Source organism: Anopheles aquasalis, chromosome 3, assembly GCF_943734665.1.
Source record: "Anopheles aquasalis chromosome 3, idAnoAquaMG_Q_19, whole genome shotgun sequence".
Lineage (NCBI taxonomy): Eukaryota > Metazoa > Arthropoda > Insecta > Diptera > Culicidae > Anopheles > Anopheles aquasalis.
The window spans coordinates 6,000,001-6,027,500 of NC_064878.1; the positions used below are offsets into that span (position 1 = coordinate 6,000,001).

General features: G+C 48.5%; 1 protein-coding gene across 4 annotated transcripts in view; it reads right to left on the reverse strand.

Moving 5' to 3' along the window:
• The window catches only part of LOC126577643 (serine/threonine-protein phosphatase rdgC), a 35,725-nt gene extending 16,409 nt beyond the window's left edge, over positions 1-19,316 (reverse strand). For 2 of the 4 annotated variants that reach the window (XM_050239425.1, XM_050239421.1), the window contains exons 1-2: positions 19,183-19,316; positions 9,773-10,397 (exon numbers count right to left, since the gene is read on the reverse strand). In XM_050239425.1, the coding sequence (XP_050095382.1) occupies positions 9,773-9,977 (205 nt within the window). In that variant the 5' untranslated portion in view covers positions 9,978-10,397; positions 19,183-19,316. Of the gene's footprint in view, positions 1-9,772; positions 10,398-18,958; positions 18,983-19,182 lie in introns of all 4 variants that reach the window. The other 2 variants (XM_050239423.1, XM_050239424.1) reach the window with 2 other exon arrangements.
• Between the last annotated feature and the right edge of the window lie 8,184 nt (positions 19,317-27,500).

Sequence of the window (27,500 nt, forward strand, 5' to 3'; positions counted from 1 at the left end):
TTCCGTTCCGCGTCGTCGAATGTTTTACCAAAAACATACCACGTAGTCACCCGTCCCCCCCCCCCCCCCCCCCCCCGCCAAAAAGTGATACCGAAATCGATCATCGACTTACCCGCATCGCCATTCATTATTTCAATTCCAATTCGCCCGCACAACCACACCACATTAGTCAGGACGTTACCGAACTTTTCAAGCCGCCCTGTGTCGATTTCGGTTGGCTTGTAAAAACTTTGCCCAAGTAACGACCAACTTAGCGCGAAAGTCCCGTTTGTTTGTCGAATTCCTGTTGTTTACCGGAATGTCCTTTGCCGACTAGTGCCACTTGCTACTTGCTGCCTCCGCTCACCGGGATGTAAATTTCTTTTCTTGAACTTCACCAACACTAAGCGATTACATAAATATTTTCTAATTAATGTCACCGAAGCGGACGAGTGGTGAGTGCCGGGGAGGACAGTTTTCATCGCCAAGAAGGCGCCCGCATCGATGGCGTTGAACCGTACACGATTTATTGTCGTTTGTTTTGGGGGAAGGGGGGGAAGCTGGCCCAAATTTATTCCAATTAAAAACTCATTAAATATGCCAACCGAACAATCAAGCTTCCAGGAGGAAGAGGGGGCCTGAAGAAATGCGTGCACTCCTCTATCCTTCTCCACTCCGGCGTGTGGGAGTCAGGAAGTCTCCGGAGACCTCGGTGGTCAGGGCGGACTCTTTAACCGTGCACACTAAACACGCTAGTGATATACATCGTCGGCCATTATTCTTGCTTTCACTTCGTAGCACTTTGACTCCGCCAGAACCTTCCCAACCCAAGGTATCATCATTATCGTTATCATTATTTTCGTCGTCGTCGTCGCTTCGTGCTCGCGACACTTGTCCGTCCAAACTTGGCAGCACCAGGGGAGGGGAACGAGGAGCTCATTAATTGAACCCACGTGTACACATACAAGCGCGCAGGCAAGCGGTTCTGGAAGGTCGAAGGTGCTGCATAGAGCCCGCCACTAAAGGTTATGGCAAGCTGCACGAAAGCATTCCAACGTTCGTCATTTGTTTTGTGCCTGTTGCGTGCACAAATAATTACACTGGACATTGGGGCCATCTTCGGCCCCATTGGTCACTTCTTTTACTTCTTCTCGGGCTCCAGACTCCAATTATGGCCCACGGTTTCCCCATAGACGAAGTAGAAACAGCATGCATGGACACAAACACTCTGAACAGTGGCAACAGTGTGGGCGTCCTAGCAGCTGGAAAAGCAATATTTAACTGAATTGCTTTAAGGACAGCGCACAGGTATCACAGTAATCGATAGACTACTCCCGGTAAGTAACTGGGATGGTTCCTAATAACTAGCAAGACAATGCAGGTCCATCCTGAGCACTTCAGGCACTCTACTTCAATCGACACTTCGAGTTGCAAAGGAGGAGAAGCGATTGGAAGAATGAAGTTTCGCGATTCCGGTCCCGGTTACCAGATTAATGTTGAGAGACTTTTCGCAGGAACTATGTCTTAAGAGGCATTACACACACCAGGTATCATCTTCCAGGGACCGTCCATTCGTAACTCCTCACGATCCAGAACTATCCCTCCTTAATCCCTCTGGCGAAAGTTACTGCCTTTCGCCAGCCCTTCGCCAAACGGTTCGATGAACAGTCCCGGACGTCAACTTCTTTAACCGCATCAGGTCGCAACTATAAGCTGATTAGATATCGGCCATATCGCAATCGGAAAAAAGGGGCAACCACTAAGTAAACTTGGGAGTGCGCTTCCTCCTGCTTCTTTCGGCTTTTTCTCTTTCTTCGACAAAGCGGTACGCAATCAAATCTGTTGAAACCCTAGCCACTCCCCAGTCGATATCGTCCTTGGCTCTTTAACTTCATTTCGTTCATCAATTTATCGTTTCTCCTCCCCTAGCGATAAAGCTGGACAGGTAATATGTTTCCAGTGTTAATATTGATTAGGGTCTTCCCTCTAGGTGTTTTTAACTTTAAAGCAAAAAAAAGGCAGCTCGGCGAAGAAAGACAGCAAAGTCAAAGGACAAGATTGGTCGATGCAACGGGGAGCGCTTTCGGTTTTAATTAAATCGGATGCTCGCAGGAGATATCGATTAATCACCAACAAGACAAGCGAGAGAGAGAGAGAGAGAGAGAGAGAGAGCGGTGATGTGCCATGCACGATCGGGACCATCACCGTGTACTGCACCGCGGTACACACGGCCCGGAAAGGTCAACAGAGTTTAATTAGGTGACGCTCATTAGTTGCAGACAGTGATTGAAGCGCCTTCTGTCTTTTCGCCACGCGTCAAACACCTGCGTTCAAAGGTGTTTCAATTACTTTGTAGACCATCCTACGATCGATACTTTCAAGAGGATGCACCGGAGAAGGGATCTTCAGCTCGCGGCCCGCTGCCACGTCCACGGTCCACGGTGTATATGCATGTTAAGTTTGGTCATTATTTGTAGGTTCTATGTAATTTTTATCTAAACACATGTTGAAATTGAAGATTGGTGATAAATCTGCAGTGGCAATAGTGCTCGAAAAATTGATTCAAGAAACTTTTTTTCAACATTACAACATTCACCACATAATGGAGCTTGAAATCCGTTTGAGTTTCTATTAAAACATCGGGTTTTTTTACCGGTTACCTGGCGCCTCCATCATTGGATTCCGGCAACGGAGCTAAAACATTTCATTTTCCTGGCGCGGTGACCAGTTTGCTTTGGTGAGAAAAATCAAATTTAATAAAGTTATGCAGCTCCTAATTATGTGGCCCGCGGACTGGTTGATACTTTAAACTGAGGCCCGCATGCTAATATGAGTTTGAAACCCCTACTCTGGAGCATACACTATTTGCTATTTTATGCCTTCATGGTGTTAGAATAAACAAAGTAAGTTACAGAAATGCTCGGTTCCACGAAAGCCCAAAACCAAACCGCACATTGTTGGTGTTTCCAGCGCTGTTATCCACTTACTGCCAACCACAAAAACCGAACCGATGGATGCATTTTGCACACTTTTGCGTCCGTAGTCCGCTAAGCTGGACAGCACGCTAATGGTAATTGATCGACATAGCTCGGTTAATGCTATCTGACACATCCTAGTGGGCAATAGGTTTCTGGCTATGGAACGCAAATACCGTGTACTACACGCTGCGATAAGCCCAGTGCCAGCAGTTTAGCGAGATCCCGAGATGATTAGTAGGCAAACAGCAAGTCCAACGAGGCTCCGAGGAGGTTGCCACAAATCCAAAAACCAAACAATCGCCGACCTTTCGCATGAAAACCCTGATGAATTCCGAATTATGCTAATAGCGTGTCATTTTGAGGTGCACAAACACACACACACCATCATCGTGCCCTTTGCCCTTCGCTGCAAGCTCCCGGAATGAGATTCTCAATTACAGGGCACAGGGCAAAGCGCCAGCCAATGTCGACGTATCGAATCGCATTAATTCTTTCGATAGGCAGGCAGGCCGGATGGCAGGCTGGCAGGCTGGCAGGCTGGCCACCCCTATGCGCACCCAAAAAGAGGGTAGCATAATGAGCATAACGAAGCGCGTAATAGCACGTTGGCCCACGATAGAGCCACCCCTACAGCCCGAAGAGAATGGGAGCGAGCGCAATGAATACTAAAACAGGACACCGGGTAGCAGCATGAAAGCATGGCTTCACCTAAAGCGACCCATTGATGACGCTAATTACTATGGCACGAAACGGTCATTGTTGTTGCTACTGATGTACTGCTAATTTGATACCTTGAAGCTTGATCATAAAGCAAGGTGATCATATGAGTGGAAACGACGACGACGCGTGTTTAGCCAACGGATCATCTCAACCGAAAACCTGCTTCGCCTTACAGTTTCTCACAAGCCATCGATCACTTTTGGGCCACAGCAGTCTGGGTGGACCATAAATTTCATCCGTTTAATCGAAGTCATAAAACACTGGCGCCTCCATCGGTTTCCGGTTATTCGATTTCCCAGTGAACCGCCGTTTTCTTTCCGCCGTTGGTGGCCAAGGCGTCCCCTCTTCGTCATCACAGGAGTTGGAGGTGAAAGAGGAACTCAGCTCAGCTACTTCAGCCTGCCAATCTGCCAGCCAGCCAGCCAGCCAGTCATTCAGCCAGTCCGGAACGCTACGCACGATGATGGTACGATAAAATCAATTTGACTCCCCTCCGCACGGGCACGCTGGCGGAAAATCCGGAAAACACGGTTTAGTAAATTGTACTTAATTGGTAGGCATCGTCCTGTCGGTCTGAGGGTGAACCACATCTGCTCGATGCACGCCGACTGGTTTGATTAGACCGGAAAAATCAAATAATGGATGGCTTAAAGCGGACGAGAGAGAGAGAGAGAGAGAGAGAGAGTGAGAGTGGTTAACCTGCCACAGGGAGGAGCGTTGCGGGAAAATAAATTTCAAGCCGTATCCCAACCGAACATTCCTGGCTGGCAGGTTGGCGCTGGAGCTCTTGAGAAGCTCGCGTGATGTACGCTCATTTCGTATCCTAATCGTCGTAACGCAGCGCTATCGATGTTTTGCCATTTTACTCACGTCAGGTTTTGATCCTGCAACGCTTGGACGAAGATCCTACATGCCTTCAAGGCTTTTTGTGTTATTTATTCAACAGACTTCCGAGTGGAGAAGAAGTTCAAAAATCCTCGGACTGTCTTTGTGTATCGCCCTCAGAGGATGCTACAGATCCTTCTGATTTTCGTCTCTGGAGACTTGAAAAAGGGAAATGAGAACCACATTGCTTCCTCGACGACACCAGCGATCCCAAGAAGACGAGTTCCTTGGAAAGGTTGCTGCCTAATGAACGCAACCATAATTTTGAAGAAAAAAAAACATCCATAACTCGATTACCATCCCATCATCAATGGGATGCTTTTAACGAACTATGGACTCTCTCTCTCTCTCTCTCTCTCTCTCTCTCTCTCTCACCCTACACTCTCCCGCCGTTACTCAATCCAACATGCATTAATGGATTCTGTTTGGGCCTCCTTTAGGCGCCGGTGCGAATCAGAAAACCCATTAAACTCGCTGGCGGGTGCTAATGATTGCTCAAGCCTGCAGCATGCCTCGCACAGCAGCATGCCCACCTACCTCGCCCCCTCGCTCGCTCGCAGACGATCGTAAAACACGGATAATGCAATGCAGAACACCAGGCACCACCGTTTCGACCGGTGGCGATCGGAACCGAAAGCCTTCCATCGTTTCCTGAACTTCAACTTTTAAAGGCGAAGGTTCACGGTCCTCTCTTACGCAGAGGCTGGATTGAAATGTTTAATTTCACGGGAAAATCTGCCAGAGTGCCATCGGTGGTTTCACGGGCAAATTAAAGCGAATCGCAAAGAACCGTAACTGGTGCGCCACTCCAACTCTTGTAACTCAAGCTGACACCATTACCGTCATCCTTTCTAATGATTGCCTGCCAGCAGATGAGAAAGCATACGACACGGGGCAAAGATAATTCCCGGCGTGTAATGTGTTTGCATGTTCACCCGCCAGCCAGCACCCTCATTTCCGTCAAACTTCCACTCCCCCTCCCCCAACACCACCGAGCGCGAAATGCGCCCACCCGTATCCGAAAGCTTTCCGAAATGTCTTTCGATGCTTTTTGGCGGCGCACGGGCGGTTGCCCGGTAGTTTATGTAACCATAAATTTGTAAAACGACAGTTTTATTTTGCACCGGATGTCCGAGAAGGAGAAAGAGAGAGAGAGAGAGAGAGAGAGAGAGAGAGAGAGAGAGAGAGAGAGAAACCGTCCGGAGGGAGACGCAAACCGGCACGCTTCTTTCATGCCTCTGTTTCAACCAGAGAGCCGCTGTTCGGGTTCATTGAAGTGGGATCCGTGACGCAATCCTCTGGCGCGGACCGCACGACTGTCGACTGGCCGAAGATGAGATGCGGCACTTGCTAACCCCCCGGGTGGGGGGGACGAAGAGATCTGAGCAGAGTGGGTAGCATATAAAAACACGCGCCGTGATGGCATTATTATTTAACTTTTTCTGTTAACATTTCTGCCTTTTCGCATCGCGCGAGACGGCGACCGCGAGCTGCCACTACGCGTCCCCCCCGGGGAGCTTGGGATCACTTAGCGTCCGAAGGGTGTACTTGCGCCGTCCTCCCGTGGGTGATCTAGTCTAGAAAATTAAACAAACTCGCCGTGACAGTCGGAAGAAATTGAGTTTTCACTTGATTTACGCTACACCAACGTCGTTGAGCAACTTTTCGGGGAAAAATAACGGGGTATGCCGCACCACGACACCCAAAAGCCGCTCCCCATTCGTTACTTGGAGAGTTTTTGGTCCCAATCCGCTCGACGCGCGGCCCGACGGCCTTGACATGTCCGGAGTCCAGGGCTGCCGTCGAGTGGAATTATAATTAAAGAGAGATTTTGTGGATGGAACAAGGGTGAACTGCCGCTCTATTCTGATTTCCCTTTTTTCTTTCGCACAGTCTGACGCTTCCGAGATGTGGTGTTTGTTCTGGTCCCTTAATCAACTCCCGAAATGGTTCCGAAAATGCTTAAATTCAATTATCAGCAAATTGGGAATCTTTAACGAATGCAATCCCCTGAATGCCCCCTGAAATCTGCCACTGGCGATCGATGGTTTGGGTGGTATGCCAACCATTTTCTAGTCAAATTTTCATCCGACTTTCCGGTTTGCTGGCTCTGTTCGTAGTCGATAACATTTTTAAATTACATTTTCAAATAGCACCCCAGGGTGGATGAGGGAGTGCCTGCGGCATGCGGCTAACTCCTGGACCACCTTGGACCCTTCAACGGCGCAATCAAAATGTAAGCAATTCAGGCGCGCCTTGCCTTGTCGAAGTCAGCCATTGGATTTTGAATTAATTTTCCTTTAACTTCCCGTACTGCAAAGTTGGCAAGTCGGCCACTTCTCTACAAGGACGTTGTGAACGATGACGATAGAAGGATGGCTAAGAGAATTACGAAAGCGCTTGCGAATTTGCCAATCCTTCTACTGGGGAGTCGCCAGAACTGGTTGTCGCCAGTTGACCTATAAAGCTGAACTCTTCCGCGTCGAAGAAATGGAACGCTCCGAAAACCCGTCCAATTCCCGTCCCAAAAATACAGGGGGGAGGACATGAAGGACTTACTTCTACGAAATGCGAGTAGAAAGTCAAGAAGAATGTCACTCGGGGTCAGCCCAACCGGTGCTGAAGTGCTAATGCTTTACTTTCCCATCAAATCTAGGCGCATATGATCGATGGACGACGTTCTGCAAGTCGTTGTACTTCCGGTGGCACATCGATTTATCTTATGATTTCCTAAAACTCATCCCAACCCATCCATCCTTCCGGGTGCGAATGACGCTTTATCGTATCAACGTAGGCCCCGTAGATATTGTAGTAGGCATGTCGCGCGTTCTCGTCTCCAGAGCCTACTTTCTGTTTTTCTGTCCTTCCATATTTTTTGTTGTTGTTGTTGCCTTTGCGAGCATGTTTATGAATGAACTGCCGACCGGCGCCACTGGCCACCGCTAGCCAGCCAGCCAGCCAGCCAGCCACTTGACGTCCTTTCATCCATTTATCATACGTTAGTTGTTCGCTATTTATATCGCCCTGCCGTATCGCTGGACCTGTGCGTGCCGGTTTCACGCCACGGCAAACGGTCTCACTCCATTCCGCCTCGCTTCGCTTCTCTCACTAGGCGCACTGGAGTAAAGGGATCCCTTCGCTTAGTAAGGTCTCGCCTCGTCGTCATCGTTTGGGGCTACGGCAAGACGGCGCTGTTTACTTTTGCGCATACAAAACCGCAGTGGCGTTGGCACAGTTTCGCGTGAAAATTAGTTTCCTCCCTTTCCCTTGAGTTTCAGGACCCTCCAAGCACGGTACAGTTCCTCTGAAACGAGTTTTCCCATTCGTCACTCCAGGACAGTCACCAAACCACGGGCCATGGCCACACCGTACCAGCATGATAAGCAGAGGCGGGAAGAGGCGGAGGAGAGGTTATGGTTCTACCCTTTTTTTTCTTGCCTCTCGCTCTCTACCACGCCGTGCACTGGAGGTAGATGATGGAAATGTTATGTTCATGTTTTGCTCATAATTTCCTTTTAACGCGTTCCGTTGTGCCGTTCTGCTTCGCCAGCCAACCGGACCCGGAGACCGCTCCTGGTTCGATCAAGTTTAACGATTTCCATACCCGGCCCGTGCCTGCCACGCCCGTAAGACTGCACTTTTGGCACGCGTACTGGCCTGATGCGTGTGTGCTGATGAAAATTGAATACCGGCGGACTCCTTTCGGACACTTTCGCTTCAATTTAGGTGTCCCAGCAGCGAAAAAAAAAACAACCCAAACAAACAACATTGTAACGACGGAGGGAGTAGCATAATGGCTTTGCGTGTAGCGTCTACCAACAACACGGGACATGGCGAGAGCGTAGTGGAAATTGCAACGGAAAATTCATTCCCCGGGAGTTTGGCATCAATGCAGCGGCAAACTTTGTCCTTCGTCAACATCATCGTACGGCAGTTGGCTTTGCACTGCCTGAGGTTTTCATACCGAAATGTTTGGCCTGCATCTCGTCTGCTCGTTCGATCGCTCGCTTGCTTCTGGTTTTGAATCATTAAATTTGCACAAGGTCACCAGGGTTTACGAGTACACGAGCCCTACGCTACGCTGCCAAGAGTGAGTGACAACCGCCCGATTGAAGCCATCGCTCTCGGTGGCAAAGATGCGCTTTCAAGCGCTGATTGTGACCACATTGTCTCGATAAATGTGTTTCGAACGCGCAACTCAGTTTCGCCGGTTTTGGAAATGGCATCTTGTGGAAGGCACAGGCACGAACACGACATCTAATTGGATCCAAGATCTTCATTCGTCCTTTCAGATTCACGGGAAACTTCATTGCGGAACCACAAGAGCAAAGTGGCAGCCCGGCAAACTATTGTTCCATCGGAATCTTTTCTTATAACCGCCTTGTTCGTCTGCAACCTACAGCATCGTTACCGTTACTACGGAGCTACTCGATGGCTTTATTCGCGCACCTTTTCCCTCGGCACTTGGCTTCCAGTGTTTCCAGTGCTTCCTTATTAGTGACGTTGCGGCCGCCCATTTTATGGTCCTACGATTCCCGCAACATAAACTCACCCAGAGTACCCAGAGGAGCGCGAACCCTGAAGATAAGTGAAAACCCCAACGGTACCCAAACGGTTGGCAGTAACTATCCGGGCTCTGCAATTCACAGTGCACCAGTGGCAGTATAAAACAGCAATTCAATTTTCCTCCACACCCACACACCCACACAATAACCAATGCCAATGGCATACAATGTATCCGGTTCTCCGTGGGGAGCAGCCAGCATTCTGGAGCAGAGATTACCGCCATGATTGTAACAGCATTTCATGGTCAATGTCTCTTTGTTGCGCAAATGCAAACGTTAAATCTCCACGTGTGATAACGATAATGAAACAATGCTCCCTGATGCTTTTCCACATGGCTGCGCAAAGTGTGGAAATGTGGACAGAAACCGCCATCACGAAGGCGAACGAAACAAAACGTTGTATCGCCAAATCTCGGTAACTCGATCTCGGAGTACACCACGGGTCCGTAGCGGTGCCGATAATAAAAGCGTGATACGCGTGTGAAAATGGATTACGGGTACGGAGGCACCGTAAAGCCCTAAACCTGGAGCTATAGACCTAGAACATTGTAGGACGACGTGCCGCAAGGACCGCCCTCCCCCTCCGGGGTCGTAATGTCTGATGAGAACTTGAAAGAAACCATCCACCATGCGATTGTTACTTACTGCGCTCGATCTTGGTCATGCTCATGCCTCGGCCACTCTTCCGCCACTGCCGACACCAGCCCTTCGAGGTGAACAGCTTCAGCAGGCTGCCACTGTGTGGCGTCATCTCGCCACCGCGCTCAATCTCCGACGAGCGGCAGGACGACGAGTCTTCGAAGCTCGAGCTGCGCCTCGCCCGCTGAAAGCATCCACAGTTGCGTAGCATTTCGCGTCGTCGGCTTGTTCGGACGTTCTCAATGTTATCCTGCACCCGGAAGTGATTCAGCAAGCTTTTCTTTTCACTTTTTTTTTTGTGTGTCACTTTGTCTGACCTGGCTTTCCGACCACCGTTCACTAGTAGTAGACGGGCATCGTGCACGGGATGGTAATCCGGTGGCAATCACACGAACTTATCATTATCGGCCGTCGATCGGGAGCCAGGGAGTACGGATACAATTTCAATTATCATCACTTGCTTTTAGTGACTTACACTAACTACTATCTACTCGGCCACTATGACATTCAGTCCACGGTGCGGATCGTCCGGGTTCACTCACTCCCTGTACACTGTGCACCATCAACGTTGGTTGATCGGATTTCATTAATCTTGATGGACATTTTCCTTGATATCTGCTGGCATAATCTTCTTAACGCACGGTCCGATGTGTGCCAGGAAGAGAAACAGACAGAGAGAGAGAGGGAGAGAAAATGGAAACATTAAAATGGAAATATTTTACATTTTTCCAGCCCGAAACCAAGGGCCCGTGTACCTGTACCCCCGTGCCTGCCCACACCACTCCAATCGCTCCGAGGGTGACACACGGGGCGTTAGTCATTTTTAATTAAATTTACAACCACTGGTGAGGTCATGTGGTACACTCGTCGGTGTAAGAGCATGACACATCATGACACTCCGGTCACGGTAAAAGGTCTGTAACGCATGATCCACCAGCATCGATCTGAAACGGGAGAAGAAAAAAAAACACGAAAAACGATCAAGTGAGTATAGAGTAAAGTTGTTTTTAGGCGTACCATTTAATGCTATAATATACTTTCTTGCAAAAGAGAGAGGAAAAGAGGGGCCCCCTTTGACAGACCATGGAAGCTTGAAAAAGGTCATGCATCCCGCGGGCGCATAAATATGGGCCTTCCTGTGTGGTCCCGTGGCCATCAAATCACATTATTGAGGTCGTTTCCCGGTGACAAACGAACTCGTATCCTCTCGAAATGGCTGGCAAGCGAATAACATTAGAGCTAGCAGCAAGAAGAAACCTTCTGCTGAACGCAGCGCTGGAAACCTCGCCCAGAACGTTTGCCCCTTTTTAAACGCCACGAGAAGGAAAGAGGCACTGCCAGAAGGGGAAAAGGAGTCTTGAGAATTGGGCCGGAACTGCAAAATAAAAAGGCAACAACGGGGACCAGAATTGTGCCATGTGAGCAAGCGAACGAACGAACGTGGTATGGTGCATCGAGCAGAATGGAGGATGATAGCGAGAAACGAAACATATGCGACCTAGGGCAGGGGGCCTCAAACTCATATAAGCACGCGGGCCGCAGAAGAAAGTAACAGCCACTCGGCGAGCCGTAGTTTAAAGTATCAACCAGTCGTCGGGCCGCATAATTTGAAGGTGCATGACTTTTTAAATATGCTTGGAATGCGAAATGATGTAGCTCCGGTGCAAAGATCCGATGATGGAGGCGCCAGGTAGTCGGTAAAAAAACCGGGGTTTTTAAAAGAAATTCAAACCGATTTCAAGCACTATTAATTGGTGAATGTTTGTTGAAAAAATGTTTGTTGATTCAATTTTTTAAGCACTACTGTCACTGCGGATTTATCTCCTATCTTCAATTCCAACATGTATTTAGAATAAAATAACATACAACATGCAAATAATGACCAAACTTTATATACATAATTTGGCGGGCCGCGAGTTTCAAACCACTGGCCTAAAGGGAGAAGAGGAGACTCATTCATGATACGTGAGTCCTACAGGCCTTGCTTACACGACAATTTCCATACGTTAGTGTGTCGCCTGCTGACGGTTGCTCGCCTCGTATTTCTTCTATTCCCCACCCCAGCACTGCGGCAAAGAACGGTTGAGAAAGGAAAAGAAAAAACGATTCCCGGGAAACGTTCTTCAGGCCACGAAAAGACACACACTTCGAGCTAGACTCGAACGTGCTACCGTGTTGGCCAACGGGTGGAGACAAATCCCCGTGGATGATTTATGATGAAACTCTCTCTGCGCTCTCTCTGCTCTCTCTCTCTCTCTCTCTCCCTCCACTCCGGGTCTACCATTCGCTTCCTGTAGGTTCCCCTTTGGTGTGCCTTTGGTGCCTTCTTTAAAAAACGCCAGCAATCGATAGGCATGATTGGTAAATCGCGAGGGAAGATCGTGGTGGGAGGTGACCTTGTGGTGGTGCTGTGTGCGCGAACGAAACCGCTCGGGCAGACGCATCGCTTCCTCATCATGATAGTAAAAGCATTAGCATAATCGGCACGGCGCGGCCCACCAAACGAGAAGCGGCGCCGTGACGAGCAGATAAATCTCCAATCGCATTAGCATTGCTAATGTCCGCAACCCTAGCGCCGCACATAACCGAGACACACCAAAGAAAGACGGGCAGCATCTCACGCGGTTTGCGGTTTTTAGGCCACCGTCTTACCAGGTAAAACGTTTGCGTTTTGCAATTAGATTCTTTCCGTCCGTTTTACCGAGACTAGCAAAACGGACCTGCCCAGGGAGAGGTACTCTGCATCGTCGGTGATGCAGCGGCACGAATCTAAATCGTTTCGTCGGAAAAATTAAGAATAACTCATCAACCCAACCGCAACGCAGCAGAAACAGGTGGTCACACAGCCGGCGGCCAGTGGTGTTTGCATCTTCCACAAATACAGAACCGTCGAATCAAGATCGTGTGGACGCCGCGCCGTGCTCGCTGGCCCTGCTCTGTAAGCTGCCTGAACAAACAAAACCGACTGCGGCACCCACTAAGCGCCGTTAGTTTGAAAGAAAAGCGAAAAATTAGCTTGAGTAGCGTTTGTAATATTTGCACATAATATTACCCTCGCATTGGCCCGTTGCCAAACGAACAAATCTTCTCGGTTTTGTGTCTCGCGGGTTTGCAAAGAGTGGCGTCTCCATCGAGCGTTTTATGCAATCAAAGCGCGAACGCGATGCGCTCGATGGTCGCGAAAAACGAATGCACGCTCTCTCTCCCTCTCTCTTTCTCTTTCTCTCTCTCTCTCTCTCACACACTCTTACTGCTCTGTTGGATTTTCACGTGATTTACATCGAGAAGACGAACAAAAATGTAAAACATCTTCACAACCCTCCCCGAGCTGCCATTCCTCGATGCGTCGCGTGAGGTCATTGCTGTGGACGTTCGTCCGTCCATCCGTCGGCTCGTTCTCACTACGCCTCGGTTTGGCCTTAAACGGTAGAGGACTTTTACTTTATTTCTAAATTTACTGCACCTATAAATAGTGGGGGAACCATCATGTCGGACAAATTGAACTTCAAGTTGCCGAGCGGTTTCACACCCGCTTTGTGTACGCCCCGTGGGTGCGACTCTCACTTTTGTGACCCTCCAAACACACACCCGCACCCAGGCGCCACACAAAGCATTCGCGCGCCATTCAGCGAAACGACCGCTCGTACTGCATTCATTTCGCCACCGATTTACTGCAGCTATCCCGTGTCCCGGGCTAACCGGATTTGCGCGATCAACGTACCGGGCGTGCTTGCGGTTGGTGGTTCCGAAATGGTTATGAACTCATCCAGCCACCGGAACGGAACAAACGGGGGAGCGATCAGCGTACGATACAAAAGCGGTGAGTGATTTTAAAATGGCCAGCACACCGATTTCGCTGCTCCGGTCGCTCGTACAACGACCGCACCGGAATGCTGCTGGTTGGATTTAGTGTTTTTTTTCTTCTTGCGATGAATTGGCGTGCCATTGGCGCCATCATGCACGGTTCAACACACTGGAAACTGCAACGTTATGCAGCGCAGTCTGTCGTCTCCAGTCTCCGCTCGGAATTGATTCCCGGTTGGTTTGTTCCAGTCATGGGACGGTCACTAGTACCCTACACTGGTCAGTCTCGGGAGCCATCATCACAGGACGGAATCGTAGTTTATGACACATTTTGGAGTGCGGTACATCCTGAAGAGCATTAAGGACCCGTGGTCTTGTGCTCGCATCTTGGTTCTATCCACGGAGGATTATTTACTTTTCGCTCTCTATTGCTCTTTTGCTGAGTCAATAACAATTAAAATCTTCCACACAGACACACACATGCACAGCATGGACAGTCCCTTGAAAGCCCGCTTCTGGTGTCCCTCCTTCTCGGCGCCATTACTGGTGAGCGAACCGTTTCAATCTGGAGGGATTAACTCTCCTAGAATAGCGTCTAGCGCTGTTGGTGGCCGATCGATACACATGCCAAGATCTCGCACGGTCAACCACTCTCCACTTGGCCACTCAATCAACCATTTTACGAATGATTGAACTTTACCAAGTGCCGGAGTGAGGGTCATCACCTCGATTTCAAGATTTCTGTTTTTTTTTTGTTTTCTGAGGGGGACGGTGAGGAATTTTCATTTTTTCCCATTTTTTTTTCCTTCCGCACGTAACAGCCCGTATCGGGCTCGTTATCAACGGTCGATTAGAACGAAACGATTCGGTAACATCGAGGGTTCGAGGTAGAGCGGAGGCAGAGCAGTGGTACCACTCCGAGGCGCCAGAAACAATGCCGAAAAGCGACACCGAAACGGAATGCTTCGGTGAGATTGTGGCGTAAAATCCATGATAAGCCGCGGCTAGTCGGATCGGAATAGCCAGCAGCCGGATGAAGGGACGCAGGAGCCACAGGAGAATGCTGCAGCAGCCGTGCACACAAGGCTCTCAAAGGATTTCCAGGTATTAAGGCGTGTGGTGGGAGGGATGCCAAGAAATGGTGTGACACGACATATTTAAATCCTTCCCGGTGGTGGTGCTGATGAAACGCAAACCGTCCGACCGGAAGCACATCGGCAACGGTAACGGCCGGACGGATAAACCCCTTTTCGCTCTTCAGGACTGCCATCGGGATCTGCAGACGAGCTGCAAAGATTAACTCACCATCACCACAGCAGCAACAGAAAAAGGGCTAAAGGTGTGCTCTCTTCCTTTTTTTCCGGTTCCGGATCTCGGATCTTCGGCCGACTACCAATAAATCGGGTATACGAACCTTCGACGATGTCATCCTTCAGTCGGCTTAAGGGCTTATTATTATTTATTAGAGCCGGCAAATCGTTTTACGATCACCTTTTTGCTACCTGAGGCCAAGGATTCATGTGCAAAAATTCGTATTTTCATTTCGATAAACCAATAGCAAAGGAACGAGCTGCATGGCTAGCATTGGCTTCAACTCTTCGGAAGGTTTTTCATTCCGATCCTAATAAGACATTCAATCGCAGCTTAGTGTGCGAGATGCAGCCGCATCAGATCTAAAGCATTGATGCGAAAACCACCCCACCGCTTAATTAAAATGCGTGACCACACACATAGACAGACACTGGCTAACTAACCGTCCGCGTAGTAAATTGATTTAATCCGACACATAATTGAATCAATTCGACCGTGCATCAGCCCGCTCGCCCTCACACGCTCCCTGTCCCTCTCTTTTTGCGTTCAGATTAACGAGTCAAATGAAGCAACTAACCCGCACGTGTTGGGAAGCAGAGGGTTGTGTATAACATTTGGCTGAAGGTCAATCCGGATTGATGGTTCGACAGCCTGACATCCCCCTTGGAGCAGGAGCAGCAGCAGCACCGTGATTGGGCAATTGCATTCGGTGTAGCGCATTCGGCGATGGCTATTCTATTTGAATAACTGGGTTGGCTCATCTCGTTCACCTCCACCTGTTCAGCTTCTTTCCTTCATTTTCCGTCGCGGCAATCGTCCAATTCCGAGTGTCAACACGTGCCAGCCAGCGTTCGGACCGGGAAAATCTGGTCCAATCACCTTTGAACCCCGTAGCCGTCTGCTGCTGCTGCTGCTGCTGCTGCTGCTGCTGCTGCTGCTGCTGCTGCTGCAAACACTCTGCCATCTCCTCTGGCTTACACTGATGAAAGATTAACGATGTCCCATCATCGCAACGACCGGCTTTAGGACAGCGCATCTCGAGACACCAGCGGCTTCATTTATCTCGCCGCTGTTTCTGGGCTGATTCTCCATTTTGTCAGTTCTTTCGTCGTTGACATTTTGATCTTCAGCTACGGATGGGCCGGTTGACCGGCGTTATGCATTGGGAATAAGAGGATTGCTTTTTTCGCCAAACTAAGTTCCTCAAGGATTGTGAGTCATACACAGAGCACACGCAGCGACCGCACCAGTATTCGCCATCATCGACTGATTCGGACTGGCTCTTTCTTGGGGTTTACATTTAATGGTCACAATCGTGCCAAATCAGCAGTGGATCGAATGTTGCAAGATATGGAGCACGCGCCACCATCACGTCTGGCTGGGCCAGGCAACTTTACGCGCCCTTCTGAGACCACGGGGCCCAAGGGCGACCAGTCACGTTTTGCTGGAGCAACGAGAGAGAAGATTCACGAAACCAATAAAGGGGCTAGAATATTTGCGCAAAAACTTTCAAAGAACGACGATAGATCTTGGCACCGTCCTCTCGATGGAGTTGCCGGAGATAATCTGAAGAGCTGAGTGTATGGCCGCTTTGAAGCCAACCGTTCGATCAATCGTCATTGCGCTGAGATGCTTACCAGCGCCGAGAGAGTCGATTATCAGCCGGAATCAACCACCCGTGGGGTGGGACGGAAAGGGTTCATACAATCGGCCACGCAAATGAGTCTCGTTTATCAAGCTCCCGTTTGTGGGCTTTCGCATTCAAGACTCCTCGTGGACCATTTATTGCCAGCACCTTTTTTTCCCCGGGAGAGTTCCAAGCTTCCATCATCATCCACCATCACTCAAAAACAAAGAAACTGACCAACACCGGGCCCCTTCCCCAACAACCAGGATGCGTGATGCTGCATGAATCAGAAAAAGAACACGCGGTTCAATTCACGAACTCCCGGGCGCTCCCAGAGCCAGTACGTGTGAGCAAGTGTCTGCGGCAGGGTACTTCATTGCGATCATTAATTATCGTTCCCTTCCTCTGGTTGCACTTTTAATTTTCCTCAACCCCGGGAACTCCCGGTCGGAGGTCTGGGCCAGACTTCCGGAGCATTTACCATCAAAAAAAAAATCGTGTAAACACACCATCCGTCTGAAATCCGATTCTACGCTGTGGGAATTGAGAGACCACAGACGAAACAGCGCAGCAGAAGAAGAAGTGGGCCAACGGCACCGAAGACCGTGGACCGTGGTTTTCTTTTGGTTTTTCGTGTTCGTTCGCTAATCTCTCTCTCTCTCTCTCTCTCTCTCTCTCTCTCTCTCTCTCTCTCTCTCTCTCTCTCGCGCGCGACGGATCGCACGAAGAACGGGCTGCGATCTTATGGTGTGTTACTCGATGGCAGAAGAGGGTGTAAGGAGCGCAAGGGAGAACGCAACGCACCGGCCATGAGCAAGTGTTAAATTTCATTTTAAATATTTCTGGAAATAGCGACCACGAGCGACCGACAGGCCGACCAAACGAACGGTCGCAGACGCCATGGACAGCTCCTCGCGAGCTCTTACGGCCCAGCCCCGGGGGGGGATCAGTAGTATCCCACTTTTACCTTCACATCATGAGGCCGAGAAAGGGGGGGTGGGGCGGGGAATATATTCTTTTCTTTATTTATGAGCCCTTGGCCGACAGCGTGGCAGCAGGTGTAACAGAGTGGTCAGCGCTGCTACGCGCCCACTAGAACTGTTGAACGTTCCAAACGCGCCAACGTCGCACGCCTCACGATCGACGGATTTGTGTTAATCAAACTTTCTCCACCGGGCGGGTGGCCAGATTAGAACAACATACCACGCGCGATTGTGGTCCGCTATACAACAAATAATTGCCTCTTAATCCCCCGCGGAGGAACGGTTTACTCAAACTTTACTCCGTGTCCGCTTCATTCCGTTGTCTACACCGCTGAGACACAGCCAGTTTTGACAGCATCCGACACGATCCGGCACGGTGCGGATACGGTACGCGTGCCGGGCTACTAAGCAGCACGACAGCAGAGTGTCATTGCAGCACGTGACCGGAATCGTGAGTAGCGTGTCTTCGGTGACAACTATCTTACTCCGCCTCGCTAGGGGCATTGCTATTGATAAACAAACATGGCTACGAGGTGGACGTTTACCCGGCCGAATGTCCGGATTAGACCCAAGCTCTTATCTTATGGGCAGTGTGTCAGGACCGCGGGGATTGATGCTCATACCCATTATGATAATACCATGTAAACAGAACCATCAGAGCGAGAGGGAGAGCGAGACCGTATTAGGCGTAATTCAATTTTAACTTTGTCGACACCAAACCAGAATTCAAATACATCAAGGATATTAACCGCACTGGAGGGGTTTTAAAACGCACAAAAAAAAAGGCGAACAACTACCGGAACATCGATTGTTAGATCCCTTATCTTGGGCCTGCTGCCGGTCCCAAGCAATTCATCACGCGCGAAGGACAGGGAACGGGGAACCTTCAATCAAAGGAGCCAAAGCCACAAAATCAATTCCTCACCTTCCAACTTACCCGCAAACAAAAAAAAACAACGCGCCTATCCTACAACCGTTTCCGGTCCCACTCTCGGTTGATTCCAGTCGGACGATCGGTCGGTCGGGACATTCTTCCTCATTCTTCTCTTCCGCACTCTTCGTACTGCGTTGCCCGTAATCTACCCACTGGTAACGTGAAGGGTTTTTCATTTCAATCGACTTCGACTGCCTCTTACGGGAAATGGGTTTTCACTCGCCACCTTTTCCGCATTCCGCACACACACATCCACACACGCGACACAGTGATTGAAAGTGGTTCGATCAAAATTCGATCACCAAACTCCTAGCTGCAGATGGGAGAGCAAAAAAGCTCCCCGAAATTCCTATTTGAACCTCCCAGCTTGGTACTGAAGTGAAACAATGTCCGGATGACAACACCATCACATCACGGCGACTACGCTACTTCGATTGTAAAATTTCGTTCAACACACACTGTTTCACTGGCACGGCCTTCTTTGCCGCCTGTGCACCTGTGGTGGTCACGTTTAAGAAACTCAATTTCCTCACCGTTTTTTGGGGATATGCGGGCACCTTTGTAAAGCACCGGGAAGGAATTGGAATTGAATTTCAAACTAACCACCACTAGCTAACACCACCTCTACCAGGACATGGCAGGAGCACTGTTCAGCACATTTTTCGATCGACCAATGTCCGTGACACCTGTTATGCTTCACTCCGCTTGGCACTCTGCCACTCCTTCATCAAAAATGCTATTCCATAATTCAAATTACAATTCAATAGACAACGCGCGGAGCACTGTGGCGGGTGGTCGACGACAACAGCAACGAAAGCACGAGTCTGTAACGGTCAGCTCACGCGGACAACGCGGCGGAACACTCGCGCGCACGCTGACGATCCGATCTCGACCGCTCTCGGCGAGTGAGTAAACTCTGTGAGTGTACCACGCCACTAGATGGTGATGGTGGCCCCCGTTCGGCTCCTGACACGACGCACGAGGTGGCACGAGAATGCTGTTCTACAACCGCTGCTTTGCTGGTTTACAGCGTTCAGCGTCAAAACAAATACCATATGGGATGCGCCGACGCAACCCGCACCACCTTCTGACCTTCCGACCACCAACGGTCCTTCTCACTGCCGTCCCTTCCGGTTCTCTGTAGAATATGATTACGCGACCGACGAACGAACGAACCGTGAGTGAAAGTGGCCCCGATAAAAGCGCGCAAAAACGAAGGAACTCAGCAGCCTGGCAGCTCGCGCAACTTCTTTTCAATTAAAACCGTTAGATTGCAGATTCCTTTTACATTTCTGCGTGTGTGTTTGTTTTTTCTATGAGAAATTCTCAAAACAATAGATCAAACGTTTTGAGGCAAAAACTCAACTGAATATGTGCGACGCGTTTCACTCGACTGTTGGAAAAGAAAAATTAATACTTAAAAAAGGGCACGAGTGCCGTCACGAAGACGGCTGGTTGGTTCTTTTTCATGTTTGAAAACACGTTGACGGTAATCGTTGCCCCGGGGCCCAACAGTGCGAGTCTACCTACGCGATTATGTGTGTAATCTTTCATCCCGACCACGCACTAAACGATGTTTAAGTGCTCAATTTTGCCACACGTCCACCGCACCATTCATATTCTTCCAAGGCGCCAAGACGCTGCCACGGTTCCCGGTGTGTTCCCGGACAAGGTGTTTCACGCGTGCTCGCCACTACACTAGCAGCTTGTGGCCACCACCTTGGATCGTTCGCGCGCCTGTTTACTTTAGCCTGTGGCGATCGATGCTAACGGAGCCTCTCTGACGGTGCGGCTGGAATGGCTGGAAAACTACTTCATCACGGCAACTTTCCGCGACAGGACAGGCGAACCAGCCAACTACTCTGGGCGGCGGGTGGCGTTTGTTTGATGATGTCTCGTTCGACTCGTGCTGCTCCTTTCCTTGTCCTCCATGAACTAGGGTCCGTGGCCACACAAGAAAGATAAATTGTTTACTTAACCGAAGCAACGCGCCTGAATTCATCATCTCTCGCTAGGTGCCACCCTGTTCATGTTCTGTTGCCTGCCAACCGGCGTGCCATTTTCCCGGATCTTTTTGTCCTGCTTCGCACTGTCGTCGAAGGAGGAGCGTGTTTCCGTGTATCAACGGTACGATGGCGGAAATGATACGCAATGCAAACACTAGCCTGCCGTTTTTTTCTCTCTCGCAACTAGGTCTCCGCACTTGCCACACCGATAGGCACACGGCTTCGCACCTCAAGTACGATATTTGCACTCACCAGTGACAGGTTTAACGTCTTATCCTGTCCGGTACCGTGAAGACCGACACGTAAGGCCAGTCTTCTCGGTGGTGAGGGGGCCCACATTTAAAATTTATTCGCTTTACCTTTAGCGGTACACCGATAAGTCGGATCGGAATTCCTACGCCGGTACCAGCGGTCCTTCTATCGCTGCCACGCACGACTACGTTGGCTGTCGTAGCTCGCTTTTATACCGGGGGCCTTTGAATTACGTATTAAAGATCCGATATTGATGGGGAATGCAGTTCTGTAATATGACAGCAAACAAGGGAGGGTCCGGTGATCTCTTTTCGTGAGCGGATTCTTGTTGGCACATCAATAAAGACATGGTAAGGACAAGGTGCTTCTCACCGTACAAGTACTGTACCATGCAGCATTACTGTCAGCAAAAACCAACCCCAAACATGACAGCAATCATCACAATATTTATTAAACTATTAGGTAAACTCAGTGAAAACGAAAATAGCATATGGACTATACGACAAAAGAAAACACCAAACATTCCGGCTACGCCATATTTGTCAACGTCAAGCGATTAGACATCCGGAAACACTTGAAACTCCGTAAACTTGCCGGGCACTTGTGCTGCGTAATGTACCGCTCGTTGAGATCTGAAAATCGATTTCCTCCAAGCTAGCCGCGACTTTCGTGACCTTGCAAAATGGTGCTTCATCTTGATCCACATTCCTCTCTCTCTCTCTCGCTCGCTCGCTGTCTCTCCCTGTGACTGCTATTCCTACCTACGAATGGCTGCAATCTGATGTGCCGGTGATGGTGAGCCGTGACGAGCCAAAACTTCACCCGGAAGTAAAACTCCTACTCCATGTCCTTCGACGCCATTGGATCCCATAACCGCAAGCTCTCTCGCATAGCGACTCCGTCCAAGTACGACTCGTCCCCGTCGAGGAAGAGCGGTTTACAAGTTGTCTCAATTTGTCACGTTATCTTACACCATTGTCCATTGTCCTACTGCGATGGCACCGGTAGGGCTGAGATGGCAGTAAGGTGACACAATAACGCGGCCCCTAAGCCCGGTACGGAAATGTTTGAGACAAAAGCAAAGCTGATGAAATCATATTTAACAACCATTTCCGTCGAGCAAGGATAAGACAGTTGGCGTGCAATGGATAACCATTTTTTTCCCCTCCACTTTACTGCAACCGGTTGCGGTTGGTAGTAATATATCTGTACAAACTCACTCTTCATGGTATTGGATCGGTCGAATTGAACACCAGGACGATTGTTCAGTTCATTTGCATATGACAGTGGAATGGTAAGAGCTCTTAGAACCGTTTAAATAGCGATCGAGTGTGTACTTGTGTGTCAGTGGGCGAACACAATTCATGCTCTCGCGAGACAATTGACCAAACCCTACACCCAACGAGGCTGCAGGGCTCTTGTGAAAGTCCTTGACTAATCGCATAATGACAGCAGAGAGATGGGTGTCCTGGTGCCCGCTAGCATGCAACGGAGGGGCGCCCATTGGGGGCCATGCTTTGATCACGAAGCGCATAACTCCAAATGACAGACTTCCAAAGCGATGGAATGACTTTATCACGAGCGACACTCGTGAAGCTCTCGCAGGACACCCATATTCGCACGTATGCGTGACCAGTAGGTAGGTAGCATGTCAGCCCAGGGCACTGAGCTGTGTGCAGCCATACGTTCCGCTAAATGTTGATTCTGCTCTCCAGGGACATTGAAGGTGATGCGTTGTCAATCGGGTATCATCGCTATCGTTCACGCTATTTCACGGGTGTCATAATGGGAACGGTGTAAATTCACCTCTACCAAACCAAACACAGTGGGGACAAGGTGCTGCTGAAGCAAGGTTAGCGACGCATTTAATTTATTCAAAAGTCTTAGTCACATTTTCTTGCAGTAACAGCTGGGTAACGTTCGAGGAGCCTGTGGTAACAACGCTTGAAAAGGGAGGAGGGCGGGCACGAATAACCTTGAACAAATGGTTCTGTCTAGCTCGCCGTCGCCGCAGCAATTTCCTGTTGCGCATGAAAGTGAATGTGTTCGTGTTGATGTCGGTCACATACCATAATTCAATTACAGGTGCAGTGGTACGGAAGTGCTGGACAAAAACCTGAAGAAAATCGATAGTCTTATCGATTTTCTAATTGACCGTTGCTCCTGCACCACAATCCCAAACCAAAAAAAAACATTCACAACAAATAATTTGTAAAATTGGTTCCAAACTAATACTGCCCCCGGAACAGTGACCTAGGAACAGAAAAAAAAATCCGTGAAATTGATGAAAGTTTAATTCTCGTACGACCAGTGATGTATAGACAACAGATAACAGACCTAAAAATGTACATACACGCCTTTGCCGTTAATGTGAGCAGCGTTCATGTTCATGTAACATGCAAAACCATTATCACACAAATGGTTCACAAGGAGCAAGCAAGGGAATCGCTGAGGTAAGCAAGGGAATCGCTAACATTTACATTAACATTTACAGCATTACAAATGCCTGCCAATAGCTATGATAAAACGAAGTAGACCCGTTTGTACCTGTTTTCTATCATTCAGCCAATCGTGCAGCTTTCCTAATCAAAATAATGGTTTAGTTAAATTATATGTTTACCGATGGAGAGTGAGTAAACCTCTGGGGAATCCACACCCGACATAAAAATTGCAGCTTGCATATCGTTGAGGTAAAACACATCCCCGACGGATGTCATGCACGCACCCCAGTAAATCCCTCTGTGCTTCCGCCTCAACTCCGTCCTATGGCTTCTAGAAGAGCAGCGGAAGGTCGTGCTCGATGAAGTCTACCGAGTTCGCAATCCTGTTGCATAAGCTGAACAATTCCTTGCCAGTATTGTCCGTCCTTGCCCTCGGTCATCCATTCCCGTTTACGTCCAGCAGAGCGGAAACCTTCCCGTCAGTTAGCTATTCGCGAAAGAGCACTACACGCCACCAAGCATTGTAGTGCCCGTGTTGGTTTATGCATCACACAGTCTTACACATACAACTTTTTACGTATACATCACGGGAAGCTTTTTGGGATTAATCTACTTAATGGCACTGGAGATGATCCTTCACACACCGCTCATAAGCACACTACATTGGTTCCTGGTTCTCATGTAATTCCTAGCTTTCCATAACTGTCCTGGCATAATACACAAATACATACACTCGTGAAACGTTCCGTAACATTTGAATCGGTAAGTCAATCTCATCACATCTGTCCAACAGCACCACACAAATCAAATAATGCAGCTCCCTCGACAACACTGACATCTGTTCACTATAGTACGCTCTCCAGTCAGTGTCAGCCTCAGTCCTGGTGCCTCCGTTGAGTCTATTCCTGCAAAAATATAAGCAGGCAACTGGTACAAGATCAACAGTGTCTCACTGGAGCAACCGATGGAGACGTGCGATGGACGATACTCTTGAAATACTGACCGCATCCACTGTAACGTCTTGGGACGGGACGCTTTTCCGCCAACATCCTTGACTGACAGGCGCCCATCGGTGACACCACTATAGCCTACAACTAATGGAGACAAATGGCGTACGATTTGTAGCTGCTTCCGTTTGTTCTCTTTGATTGCTACCGGCAGTCTATTGATTCGTTCACCTAATAGCAAATGGCAAACCATCGCCGGATGGCGCAATCATTCGTTTCTGCTTCAACAGAAGGTAGCTAACATGCAAACTGCTTTTGCAAGTCCACACCATAGTTAAGCCATCAGGTATATTGAAAAACATAAATTAGTTATCACTAAAGGAGCGATTAATCATTCGAAATGCTGGCACGCACGCAGCGAAACAACCGGTGGAAGTGTTGTATTATCTTGCTATGCTTGGATCCTTAAAGTTGAACACTCTTATCACTTAAAAGACACCGGTTCCTGCTTAGCTAACCAAGCAGGCAGCTGCTTGGATCCACTCTAGAGCTCCTATAAACATTTCCCATTTTCCGATCAGCGGTATGGGAAATGGATTGCTCGCTCAGCATTTTGTTGAAAAGCAAAATTAATATTGACATTCGTCCACCATTCCATTTCCTAAATTCTTCAACTTTTCGCAATATATAAAAATGGATGTGTGAGTGTCGATGTTTTTTATCCTTTTTTTACAAATAGCTTTTTTATGATATTCCTCATTTCCTCCATCATGCAACTTCACGTTCCCATTTCTCTGGTCTGACTGCAGCGTTTTGCCACTTTCGGCTCCTGTCTGCTCCAATCAAAATCTAATTTTCAATCAAACCCTGTAAGCGAACGGAAGAAAGCTTCGCCTCGCTAGTTCTAGCTAAAACAATATGCTGGAGTAGCTTTATCAGCTGAGCTAAGCTGGCGAACGATCCATTCATGTTGGTGCAGCTACGGTACGCGAACTGTTTCATCATTAAATATAGATGCCTGCCAGTCATCATTTTGAGTTATTGAAATCTAACAACAATTAATGAATGTTGATAACGGAACGGATGCTAGTTAATATCTTTCATATATTCCCTCTAGTAACACACAGGAAACACGTGTTACTAGCTGCTCAGCTGTCGATACATTTTCAAGAAAGGTAGAAACCGATTGACGTGTGATCATCGTGGTGGTGTTGCCCAAAAACGCTTTACAATTCCGAAAATCAATCACCAGCAGCAGCATCGTGCGAATGCGAAGTGTGCTGTGCGAATCTCGAAATAGGCTATCCATAACTCCACCGCTACCGTTATGGTGTAATGCCATCATAAATATTCAAACGCTTCATCATCGAAGAAGGTTTTCCCGTCTTTCCAATCGGCAACAGCATTGGCATTGATATCATGCTCGGGTCTAGGGGTCAAGGGGAGTTCTTCCGGAAAATAACAAGTGGCACACTCTGTAATAAGTGACGGAGGCAAGCTGTTTGCTTTAATCTGCATTAAGGTTCCACATCCGTAGCCTCATAACGTTGGTATTGTTTGAGAGCTCGCTTCATCGTTTGATTTGAGTAAAGATGGGTTCAGTATTGTATTAGCGAATGAAAATGTTTTGTTAAACCTTTAATTTGTATTACGTTGAATCAATACACAAGAACACACAAGTTCTTGTCAGCCAAAGAACGGATAGAGACTTTGTCTTTGCGGCACAATGCAAAGACGGTTTGGGGGAAGCGCTCCAAAAATCCAATTACCTTAGAATTTGGCCCAACATCTTCAGAATGGATGGCAAACAAAAGAGAAATACAATGGAAAGTAAAGTGGTGGCGGTAAATTTCTCACTTATTGCATTTTATTCTGCTACCTAGGGAGAACGACATTCTGCGAGAAATCATTATTGCTCTATCCACTATGCGCTCTGTGGCGATACCACAATTGATTATGCTTGTGTCACAGTTCAGGAAAAGCATTGGACCAACGCTGCTAGTTATCTCATTTCTCCTTCCCTGCCATTAATATTCCATTCCAATGGCCAAACTCAACGAAACCCGAGTAACCATCAAACTTTTGATAAAGGATAATGAAAAGCTCAGCGGCACAACTTCAGCGGCGTACCAGTTACCATTTGACGAACACTTTAATTGGATTCTCAGTAGTGACCTCACGTTAACCACAACGCTCTCGAAATATTCGGTCTGTGGTTTTGGATGGCTCAAAACAGATGCCAATGGAACGACTGCAAACCACAAACAAAAGTAACTAATGTTGGTCACAGTAACCATAGGCATCTCAAACTTCTTGTAAAACTAAATGCAACCAAATTATTCCTTCTGACAATACTGAAATTAAACTATCAAAAATTTACAACATAAAATTCAAATCTTTTCTTCCATTCCTGTAGCACTCAGTGCAATTTATGTATATCGCACCTCTCCTAGTAGGGAGTCCACAATCGCATGGTTGAAAAAGCGTCACTCAACCGGTTCTAACGCCGGGATTAAATGAGCGTTTCGGAGCAGATTTTCACCTGCCACGTGCAAACGGGAAAACTCAATTACGTTCGCAGTCTGCACTCGTCGTAGCGGGATGATTGATTTACATATCTTTGTGGCAGCACGAGCCAAACCATATGCTGCGGCAATCGCGGTGTCTGCCAGTGGTATTGCGTCAAATGTCCCGTATAGTACTCGTTCATACCAGAACGAGTGCAAGCTTGAGCTTACCGAGGAAAAGGAATCACAGATAGTATAAGGTTTGCAGGTATTTGCCTCCGACCGCCGGTAACCGCGGAAAGATGATGCTCTAAAGCTCGCAAATACCCATGCATGCTTTACAAAGGGATTACAAAGGGATTTACATTTAACACGCCCGTATTCATCCTACGAAATGAAATGACATGATGAAATATGAAGTCATTAAAGGATTAAGTTTAGTAGACATTTCACTGCTACATTTGCTTATCTGCAATCAGAGAACTAACGATTAGTGGTATATCTTAATCTTTATCGCACACGCAAGGGCAAGCATCCATTCAAATTAAATGTTCAAATGGTTCAAACGGTGCTACTGATTGGTTGAGGAGTGGAAAGTGCTGACTACCTTATTCCTCCAACCGCAAAACTACGGTACCTTCTGTAGCCGCGTCCAGGGTAAGCCAATTTGTTAGCATAATACACACCGAGCTCTGACCGAAAAGCGCGTTCCTCAGTTCCGCACTGGTCATGGCACGAGATCGCGTGGGAAGCATGCTCGCGTCCGTAACGTTCTGCGATAAGGTGATTTGCCCTAAACGGTCACCTTCCGTTTGCACCTGAGAAGCAGAATGCCCCGTTGGCGCTACGATTCCGGCTATTCCGATAGAACGCGGAGTTAAGAAAGCGTGTCAGAGCGCCGGATTTCGGGAGGATATTTATT